At 42.3% G+C, this 11407-nt stretch overlaps 1 protein-coding gene across 1 annotated transcript in view; it reads right to left on the bottom strand.

The window, feature by feature from the left end:
* Positions 1 to 1653: 1653 nt before the first annotated feature.
* LOC126474756 (fibronectin type 3 and ankyrin repeat domains protein 1-like) overlaps positions 1654 to 11407 on the bottom strand; it is a 165248-nt gene continuing 155494 nt past the window's right edge. Inside the window, exon 8 of the mRNA XM_050102233.1 lies at positions 1654 to 2106. Coding sequence (XP_049958190.1) covers positions 1948 to 2106 — 159 coding nt within the window. The 3' untranslated portion in view covers positions 1654 to 1947. The remainder of the gene's footprint in view (positions 2107 to 11407) is intronic.

Raw genomic sequence — 11407 nt, 5'->3', positions numbered from 1 at the left:
CACGACAACGCGCCGAGTCACAGCGCCTTCATTGTCAACGACTTCCTGGCGAGGACCAAGACCCCGTTGGTTCCCCAGCCTCCCTACAGTCCTGACCTGGCTCCCGCTGACGTTTTCTTGTCTCCTCGGTTAAAAGGAGTCATGAAAGGAAAACAATGGGACATGACTGAAAGCATCCAGGCGCATGTTACATCAGCTCTGAAGGACATTCCGGAAAAGGCATTCCAGGGTGCCTTCCAGGCTTGGAAACACCGCCTCCAGAAGTGTATCGACGCAAGAGGATGCTATTTTTGAAAATTTTTGATTATATGTACGAATATATTCAATAAATGATTTTTTATGAATTTGGTCGAATTACTTATGGAACACACCTTGTACAACTTGAATGCCAATTCGCGTAAACTTTCCTTCGACAGCGTATCTAATTTACATAGACTAATATTACAATATTATATTAATATATAATAGTCGAGGGACATTAAAGGGAAGCAGCTGTTGGGAAGGGAGTGAGACAGGGTTGTAGCCTCTCCCCGATGTTATTCAATCTGTATATTGAGCAAGCAGCAAAGGAAACAAAAGAAGAATTCGGAGTAGGTATTAAAATCCATGGAGAAGAAATAAAAATTTTGAGGTTCGCCGATGACATTGTAATTCTGTCAGAGACAGCAAAGGACTTGGAAGAGCAGTTGAACGGAATGGACAGTGTCTTGAAAGGAGGTTATAAGATGAACATCAACAAAAGCAAAACGAGGATACTGGAATGTAGTCTAATTAAGTAGGGTGATGCTGAGGGAATTAGATTAGGAAGTGCGGCTGGTCCCGGCGGAGGTTCGAGTCCTCCCTCGGGTATGGGCGTGTGTTTGTCCTTAGGATAATTTAGGTTAAGTAGTGTGTAAGCTTAGGGACTGATGACCTTAGCAGTTAAGTCCCATAAGATTTCACATACATTTTAGATTAGGAAATGAGACACTTAAAGTAGTAAAGGAGTTTTGCTATTTGGGGAGCAAAATAACTGATGATGGTCGAAGTAGAGAGGATATAAAATCTAGACTGGCAATGGCAAGGAAAGCGTTTCTGAAGAAGAGAAACTTGTTAACATCGAGTATAGATTTAAGTGTCAGGAAGTCGTTTCTGAAAGTATTTGTATGGAGTGTAGCCATGTATGGAAGTGAAACATGGACGATAAATAGTTTGGACAAGAAGAGAATAGAAGCTTTCGAAATGTGGTGCTACAGAAGAATGCTGAAGATTGCATGGGTAGATCATATAACTAATGAGGAGGTATTGAATAGAATTGGGGAGAAGAAGAGTTTGTGGCACAGCTTGACAAGAAGAAGGGACCGGTTGGTAGGACATGTTCTGAGGCATCAAGGGGTCACAAACGTATCATTGGAGGGCAGCTTGGAGGGTAAAAATCGTAGAGGGAGAGCAAGAGATGAATACACTAAGGAGATTCAGAAGGATGTAGGTTGCAGTAAGTACTGGGAGATGAAGAAGCTTGCACAGGATAGAGTAGCATGGAGAACGGCATCAAACCAGTCTCAGGACTGAAGACCACAACAACAACAACAACAATATTACAATAGTTTTAAGATGCAGTTTTTTTAAAAGAAGTAGAAATCTGAGATCCATATCATGCAGTTCCGTCTTTCATTCCCCAAGGTAACTGTTTCCCAACGTACTTACGCTACTAACAATCTCGCATTCTCGCATATTTGGATGATGAATCATCATCTGCGAGTACACCTTTCCTTTCACTCCCAAATAAAACTTCCAAGATATCGGCCAGCAATTGATATTTGACATTGTTATTCGACAGCTGACTGTAGTTACAATTTGTCGTGCGTGCAACAAAATCCAAGCACCGGCAAGGTTATGTTCAAAAGTTTTCATTCAGTGTCCAGTTTTCATGATACTCCTCGTCTCGCCTGGCTGTGCCCGTTCGGTTTAGAGGGCCACCTCCTTCGCCTTCGCTGACGCTAAGACCATAGCAGAGTGGGAGGATGGTCGAGCGTCTTGTTGCTGCAGATCCTTCTCCTCTGGCGTTGCCTTGCGCTTGCCATTCCTGGCATCATCTTCAGCGTTCATCAGCAGTCGGACGATTTCCTGAAAGAATTAGAAAGAATCCTCAGAATTAACGAATAAAAGTGATACATAATTCAGTAACTCTATTTATCAATAACTTCTCTCTTTTGTTGAGATTTGCATCAAAGTAATGAAGCCTCAGGCTATTCCTACCACTACGTTTCTTACTCGTCAAGCAGCGTCAGATAAATTAAGCAACATGGGGTGAAACTTCCCGGTAGATTAAAACTGTGTGCCGGACCGAGACTCGAACTCGGGACCCTTGCCTTTCGCGGGCAAGTGCTCTACCAACTGAGCTACCCAAGCACGACTCAAGGCCCGTCCTCACAGCTTTACTTCTGCTAGTACCCCGTCTCCTACCTGGTCCGCGAAAGGCAAGGGTCCCGAGTTCTAGTCTCGGTCCGTCACACAGTGTTAATCTGCCATGAAGTTTCATATCAGCGCACACTCCGCTGCAGAGTGAAAATCCTATTCTGGAAACATATGGGGTGTTTAAAAGAATGAGTCTCATATTCTTACACGAAACAGTACTGAACAAAACTATTAAAACAAGTCCTGTAGACATATGTCTGGAAGGAAATACACCGCCTGGCGATAGAAGTGAAACAGCCAGAAGACTTGGTCGGATGTCAACGTAACTTTGTACGTGTACACACTATCGGCAGATATTTAAACGATTGGAGCTGCAATTTTCTGTGACCAGGAGAACGGCACAATAATGTTTCTCGTGTTTAATATTGTTACCAGACCTGGTAGGATATACAAGGTCTGCTCAAAGAATTCCGAAACTTTGTCCACAATATTTCTTACACTTACCTTTTATTTCTTGTCCATAGTCTTCAAAATACGAGGCCTGTCTAAAAAGTATCAGACCTTTGGCCTGAAAAAATATTTCGAATACCTGATGGGGGTGGGACCCTAATCCCCTTCAAAGTAGGCCCCTTGTGCTTGCACACACTTAGCCCACCGGTCCTTCCACTGCCGGAAACACCTCTGGCAGTCTTCTTTTGGAATGGTGTTCAACCTCGTCGTCGTATTCCGCATTTTCTCTACTCTCAAAACAGGATCCTTTCAGTGGCGTCTTCAATTTTGGAAACAACCAGAAGTCGCAAGGAGCCATGTCTGGAGTGTAGGGAGCTTGGCGAACGGCTGTAATTCCATGTTTGGCCAAGAAATTTTGGATCAAGTGGGATGGATGTGCGGAGGCATTGTCGTGATGCAATTGCCAGTTTTTCGCCGTCCACATGTCTGGTCTTTTGCGCCGAACTGCGTCACGGAGTCGTCAGAGAACATCTTCATAGTACTCCTCTGTCACTGTTTGTCCTTTTGGTGCGTATTCGTGATGCACAATTCCACGGACATCAAAGAAGACAGTCAGCATCACCTTGATTTTGCTTCGCACCTGCCACACTTTCTTTGGCCTTGGAGACTCGGGATGCTTCCATTGCGACGACTGTCTTTTTGTTTCTGAGTAGTACCCGTACGCCCATGACTCATCTCCAGTTATCGCAGTGTTCAGAAACCCAGGTGGTGTCCAGAAGGTCCAGTGCAACGTCAAAACGGTTTTTTTTTGGTTCCGGCGACAACGACTTGGGCACGAATTTCACAGCTACTCAGTGCATGTTCAAATCATCAAGCAAAATTGCACGTGCACAATCTTTACTCACTCCAACCTCTTGGGCAGACACCCACACGGTCAAACGACGATCTGCTATCATCAAATTTGGCACCCTCTCAACAACAGCCGCACTCCGAGCAGTTTGGGGCCTGCCAGAACGCTGGTCACTCTCCGCTGATGTGCAGCCATTTTTGAATCGGTTGAACCACTCCTTAATTTGTGTTACACCCATCGCATCTTCTCCAAACACCTGCTGAATCTTACGAATTGTTTCGCTTTGAGAATCACCAAGCTTTTGACAAAATTTGGTGCAGTATCTTTCCTCAATGTGTAGCACCTCACTCAGCGACCAACAGGCAGGCGGGGACAAAATTCACGCATGTGCATAAAGGTCTCTTCCTTTAATGTGTACAGTGGCGCTGCGCTGTCGTCTCTATTTTGTGCGGGAAAATCAAACGTCGGATACTTTTTAGACAGACCTCGTACCCTCCTCCACAATTGATACACTGCTCCCAACGCCGTTTCCACTTCCGGAAGCAGTCTTTGTACGTCTCTTGCTGGATCGCGCGAAGCGCCGTCTACGAATTTTCTTTAATCATTGCAAATCTTCGTCCTTTCATCGGGGTTTTCAACTTTGGAAAAAACGTCTCATCACCAGTTATGATTCTCTTACGGAACATCTCGTTCTCATTTGTGCTATCCAGAACTTCCGCACAGACTGCGAGGTGAAGGTCTTTTTGGTCTTGACTCATGAGCTGTGGAACAAACTTGGTGGCAACACGATGCATTCAAAGGTGCTGTGTCAAGATATCACCACATGATACTATGTCTTTTTGCAATTTCTCGGACAGTCAGTCTTCGATTGGCACGCAAAATTTTGTTGACATTCCTGATAGGAGCGTCGTCGGTAGACGTCGATGTGCGTCCCGGACGCAGGTCCGGCCATTTTTAAACTGTGTGAACGATTCGTAACATCGAGTACGGCTTAAGCACTCATCATCGTAGGCTTCCTGCATCTCTGTAAAGATTTTCTAGTTGCTCTAACTCTACCATCTCGAAATTCGCAAATGCGCGACACAACGCTCTACTCAATACAGCACTGAACAATAACTAACAGACATACAACAGTGAAACCTCCGCAAGCTGCATATTAATCACAGGCGAGTGTAGGGATGCCAACCGCATTTCGCTCCAACACACCATTGGCGTGAAACTGCGAATGTTCCGGAATTTTTTGTATAGGCCTCCAATAAGGGGCGTGACCATCTTCAGATGTTGAGTGATCACTACACAGTAATGCTGCGTACGCTTGTGAGATAGCGTTATCAGCACCTGACAGAAGTTGAAAAGAGCCTTATTGTGGGTGTCCGTTTGGCCAGCTGGTCGAATGGTGCAATATCTAGATTTGTGCGGCATTCTGATGAGATAGTGGCCCGATGTTGGACTACATGGAGCGTCAGGGCAAGCATACTAGTCGTCAACGCTCCGGTCGACCCCGTCTGACCACCACAAGGCAGGATTCCCGCATTGTGTGACAAGCACATTAGAACCGCTTCACATCTGCGCCTGCCATATGAGAAAAAGCAATGTTCTCTCTGAAACTTCCTGGCAGATTAAAACTGTGCGCCGGACCGAGACTCGAACTCAGGACCTTTGCCTTTCGCGGGCAAGTGCTATACCAACTGAGCTATCCAAGCACGACTCACGGCCCGTCCTCACATCATATAGAAAATTAAAAAAGAGTACCAATTTTGTATAATGCCTTTCACACTGAATATAAAGTGTGTTCATTTACACACTAAGTCCTTGGAGAGGAGTTGCTCCAGAAACCAAGACTTATGTCAATAACATTTTGATAGTTGCAGAAGCATTCGTTTTAAACTGTCAGTTGGTGCATTAAGTACTAGCAAAGAGACGGGAATAACTATCAAATCTCATTAAAAAATGTTTTTTATATCACATAAATGATTTTTGTGGAATAACATTAATTTTGGAAGTATATAAAACAACAGGGCTTTGTTCAGAATCAAGAGATTGAAAACAAATTAACTACAATTTGTTAGTTTTCATATAAAGCTTTTCCATGACCAGCTATGAATACACTTAAGCTAATAAAACTATTTAAATGCTTAAGCATGTGGAGGTATAACAACTGTGCTAAGGCCTTTTAAAGTAGTCACATATGGTGTGGCAGACACAGGTATGCTCCATCACATTAATGTTGCACGATTTCTGTCTACCTATAGGTGCCTTTAAATAAGGGGTGGAATAAGAATTAATTCACGAGTAAGAATTCTCTGATAAAAGGGCACTGCAAAAAGTTACCATACAATTCATTTTACAAGTACAGCACTGAAAGGAGGTGTTAGCTATAGTGTGATAAGTGATAACAATAGAAAATCAAGTGCCCCATCAGTTCCACAACTTGCAAAACATAAGCAATCAAAGACAGCACACAAGTAATGTATCAGTTTACCTTTTTTCCTGTATTTTATATTGATACAACCACCATCATGTTAAAATGAATGGCTACAAGTTAAATTGCTACCCTTGCAATACCCAGTGTCCTGTCACAGATTGTAACACCTGATCATACACTTGGCATTTTATTATTCATGTCTTCTTATATATACAGGGCTATACTTCTGCCAGTACCTCTTCTCTATGTAGTAATCCGTGTGACCCTGCAGTACTGGTCAGAGAACAGCAGCAGTGGACTACGTAGGCTGCCGTTAACATAAATGAATCGGAGACGTTTGAAGTAGTGTCGTGACCAGGAAATATGGAGTACCTATGAATGGCGGTCGCGTTGTGTACGGCGAGGAATAGCGGTTCGGCACGATATCGGACGGCCTTTATTGGCAAGTATGACGTCGGCGTGGGAACACGTCCCACTCTCCCTGTTTTGGAGAGGCACAGCGATGTCACTCTTGGTGTAGCAGTGCGGAGAGTCATCGGGTGACTTCAGGTTAGGTCTGGTAGCGATTGAGAAGCTCTGACGGCACAAAGGTATTACACAGACAGTATGCGTCCTCTCACGTGACAGTATCGTGGTTCTAACGTTCAACAGGACAATGCTCGTCAACACAGGGCACGTGCTTCTATGAAATGTCTCCATGACGTTAACGGGGGTAGGACGTCAAACGGGCCGACTTGGAGCAGGAGAGGCATCTCAGGACTTTTTAATTTCCAGTGTCTATACTTTTACAAATAAATTCATAAAACTTTGTCAGCATGACCAGGAAGGATCAGAATTCACACTCATAGCAGTGGAAGTTCTAAAACATAACGAAATAATTTTTTTAAGTGTGAAATTTCATCATTTTTTTCACTTACTAATGGCAGCATTTCTTGCTATAGGTACACTTTTCTTCATAAGTTAGAGAGATTCTTCGATGAATTTTGCACAGCATACATACCATACTCACAGGTGTATGAAACTCTAGAATTTATTTAATTTATGAAAAAACGAACAAAGGGTTATATTTTAAACTTCATGTTTAGAAAAAACACAAATTTTATAGTTAATTACTTCAATTTTTACCACAGTTTTTAATAGATTTGCAAAATTCTAGAGTTACGTACACCTTTAAGTATGGTTTGTATGCTGTGCAAAATTCATTGAAGAATCTCTCTTACTTATGAAGAAAAGTGTACCTATAGCAACAAATACTGCCATTAGTAAGTGAAAAAAATGATGAAATTTCACACGTAAAAAAAATATTTCGTTATGTTTTAGAACTTCCACTGCTATGAGTGTGAATTCTGAATCCTTCCTGGTCATGCTGACAAAGTTTTATGAATTTATTTGTAAAAGTATAGACACTGGAAATTGAAATGTCCTGTGGTGAGTCTCCTGCTCCAAGTCGGCCCGTTTGGCGTCCTACCCCCCTTAAGGTACTTGTGTGTCCAGCAAGATCCCCAGATCTGACGCAGATAGAACTCGTATTGGACCAATTCAGACGTGAACTACGTCCAAGTGCAGGATCCGGGATATCAAGGACCAATTGCAACAGTTGTGGGCCAGTTTGGCTAGGAGAGGATACAACGGATTTATGACATCCTGCCCAACCAAAACAGTGAATGCATCTAGGGCAGAAGAGGTGCAGCGTCATATTGTAAGTGGGCTCATACTGCCAAGTTCTCTGTAAATTTAAATCGATATTGTAATCAATGAAATAACATCACATACTCTCTCAAACCAAGAAGTTTAATTTCTTTCCTCCTCTTCTACTGAGTGCTTCACTTTTTTTTTACCTGGCGGTGTACTTAGTGACATATGGGCAGTACCGTCCTGTGATAGCCATCTTATTGTCGACGCCACAGGACATGCATAACGTGGTTACCATACATTCTAACACATCCAGCCATCTGAAATGAACTCCTGTCACCATACTGCTGTCGAATTTCGTCACATGCACGGAATACACACTGCTGTAGCGTTGCACATTGTCAAAGGGTGTGGAACACACGAACACCTTTAAACGCCCCATAGCCACTAATTTTAATTTCGAAACAAGCATGTATAGTAAAAATATTTCTATGAATTTCAGAAGACTATTAAAACCACTCTATGAATTATAGAAAGATTTTAAAAACACTGTACAAACCATTTTCATCTACTGTCACATTATACACAGTTTGAAACTGATATTACGTGCAATGTAAAATTCGTCCACAAATTTTATTGTCAAATAACGTAAACTACATCCATAGAGACACTGAAAAATTAGCGGAAACTTATCTGAAGACAGCACGCGAGAACACTAACAAACACAGATGGTGCTCTGCAGATACTTCTAACCACATTTCTCTAACAGATGGGTCATTCTGTAACTGGCAGAAAAACAAAGGGCGCAGAATGTTCATATGTTAAAAGTTGAGAACAGCTCGAAATACGTATATAAAGTTATATTATCATATTGTTTCATAAATCACATGAGAACGAATCAGGATTGTTATAACTATTGTAACGAACTCTTATGATCTGAACATGCGGAGCGCAAGAAAGCGATTAATACAGGTTGTTTCACAATTTCTTTACAGGCTTGTTCGGGATCACCGGATGAACAAGTTCCTAGTCCTTAGGTACGATGCTCTATACGTTTCTTTCACACTGACAGCTCTAAGAATCTAACAACAACAGCCGGCCGGTGTGGCCGAGCGGTTCTAGGCACTACAGTCCGGAAGCGCGCGACCGCACCGGTCGCAGGTTCGAATCCTGCCTCGGGCATGGATGTGTGTGATGTCCTTAGGTTAGTTAGGTTTGATTAGTTCTAAGTTCTAGGGGACTGATGACCGCAGATGTTAAGTCCCATAGTGCTCAGAGGCATTTGAACCATTTTTAACAATAACACAGACTTCTCCCTCACTGGGAAAGAAAACATCTTTCAAAAATCTTTTGACATTGTCAAGCGTTTGCTTGCAAGTTTTCGAAGCTCTCACAAGGACATTTGGGGCTTCTAAAGGAGAGTCCCGAATTCTCGGTACAAACTCAACAACAATTTCTTTTAAAGCAATGAAAAGGCGGATGGTCAGCATGAAAAAACCGATTAGACCATGGTACCTGAGGACAAGAAACCTGTTCATTTGGTGATCCCAAAGAATTTGACGGCACAGCTACATATGTGGTACGTATATGGTTTTCGATATTGGAAGAACTTTATGAGAAGATCTTCAGATCTAGTTCTGTTGAAAGATTTTAACGTCAATCTTCACTTGAGAAACAATATAATTAAGCTGCAGTCACTAGTACATTATCAGTTCTTTTCACCAGGATATTTAAAGGATCATCCGTGACAATTTGAAACCCTGCTGAATTTTGATTTATAGTGTGTTATTTGTCGTGCACGTTATGTGAAGAAATTTCGTTCATTTTATGTGCATGGTGTAAGAAAACGTTACGTTTTCAGCATTTATTCACAGATTACCATTAGTGTAACGATTCTGTACCATAAGAACGAATTGCTTATTATTTTCAAGTGACAAAACACACATAGGTGAAATGGTAAGCTAAAAAACAAAAAAAGAAAATGAATGTAAAATGTAAAATAACAATTTAAAACGTAAAGCAAATATAAGTAAAGTAAATAACTAGACTAATAATGGATGCTTAGGTATTTTAAATAGGTATGTTGAAAATACTGACAACACATTGTGTCGAGCTTATTTTCCAAAAATGGTATTTCAGAGGCTAGTTATATTACGCAGGGATGTATGTAGCTTTAAAGCTTCTTTAATTATGTTCTAACTGAAGTTTTCATTTTTCAGAATTGATTAATGGTGGTGGTGCAATACGCAAAATTTCAAATTATTATAAAATTCGGTTATGCAGTTTTCATGATCGTTAATTACATGTAAACTTTTGTATGAGCAGCGTTTTTTATATGTCATCGTCTCGAAGATATTCCCTCCAAATCAAATATGCCAAATTACCTTTCGAAGTGTGTGTTATCCTTCAAAAATGAAATTGTGCACAAAAAACATAGTGCATTGTTTTGCCTCCTCTACACAGCCACCAAGTTTAATCAAGATCGTTTGTTGACACTTGGAAATGTTCCCTTTTGGTACACAAAGTTTTCATAAGGAACCCTTCTCTGGACGCGTGCTTCTTAGATGTAAACTACATTGCCTAAAAACTAGTGGAGATCCCAGAAGACATGATCGGATGTCAGTGCAACTTCATACGCGTACTCATCATCGACGAGATTGTAAAAGATTATAGTTGCGATTCTCTGTGGTTGGTAGAATGCTCACCAGCTGGCATAGTGTTGTACGTTTTAGTGTTGTTACCAGGGCGTGTAGGGTATATAAGGGGCGTGAACAGCGTGTGATGTTGAGAGATCACTGTGAAGGACACGGAGATGCCGTGCACTTGTATGAGACAGCGTTATCAGCACATAATAGAATTTGAAAGCAGCCTCATTGTTGGTCTCCATTTGGCCGGCTGGTCGAACTGTTGCCGTGTACTGACAGAGGATAGAGGGAAGACAGGGGGTTCAGGTCAGTCTGCAATATCCGAGCGGCGAGGAGCAGATGCAGAAAAACAATTACCAGTGAAGGCAGGTTGATGACTTGGATCAGCGCCAAGCACTGTTACAGGGCACCTATGTGAGGCGCGGATTCTGGGACTCGACATGATGCTTGCAGCAGGAGATTCATGGAATTCTCGGGTCTAATTAACAAGATTTAGTTGTGCGCAGACACTGAAGGCCAGTTCTAACCATTAGAAGAAGTGATGGAGGCAACTGGTTGCACAACAGGAAGTGTCTGAAGCCACGTGGTGGGTGCGAACCGAAGTAGCGAACAGTAGCAACACGTTAAGAACAAACCTGAGAGCAGCACTCCAAGTGAGAAAAACAGATGTGTTGGAGCCTACCCAGGCTGGCTACGAGTGATCTAACTCGCCTTGAATACAAAAACATGTTTTTTTTTAAGAATCATGGTGACGCACCATTTCTCCCTTTCTATAGTCGACCCACCAGTTCAACGTCACTTAACAAGCTTCGGCCAATCGGAGAAGTCGCTCTGCACCTCCAGGGCGCCGCTGGTAAATCTCATTTAGATTCCTCCACTACTCCTACTCGGTAGGTAGGGATGCTTCTGGGTTTTACATTAACAGACTCCGAGTCTGGTATCAACTGCGTTCAGCTGAAAGCTAAACGTTTGTGCCACTCCTATTATGGCCAGCAACAACAGTGTTTT

This window comes from Schistocerca serialis, chromosome 4 (assembly GCF_023864345.2).
Source record: "Schistocerca serialis cubense isolate TAMUIC-IGC-003099 chromosome 4, iqSchSeri2.2, whole genome shotgun sequence".
NCBI lineage: Eukaryota > Metazoa > Arthropoda > Insecta > Orthoptera > Acrididae > Schistocerca > Schistocerca serialis.
Note: the sequence above shows the minus strand (reverse complement) of the source record. Positions and strands in the feature narration are given on the sequence as shown.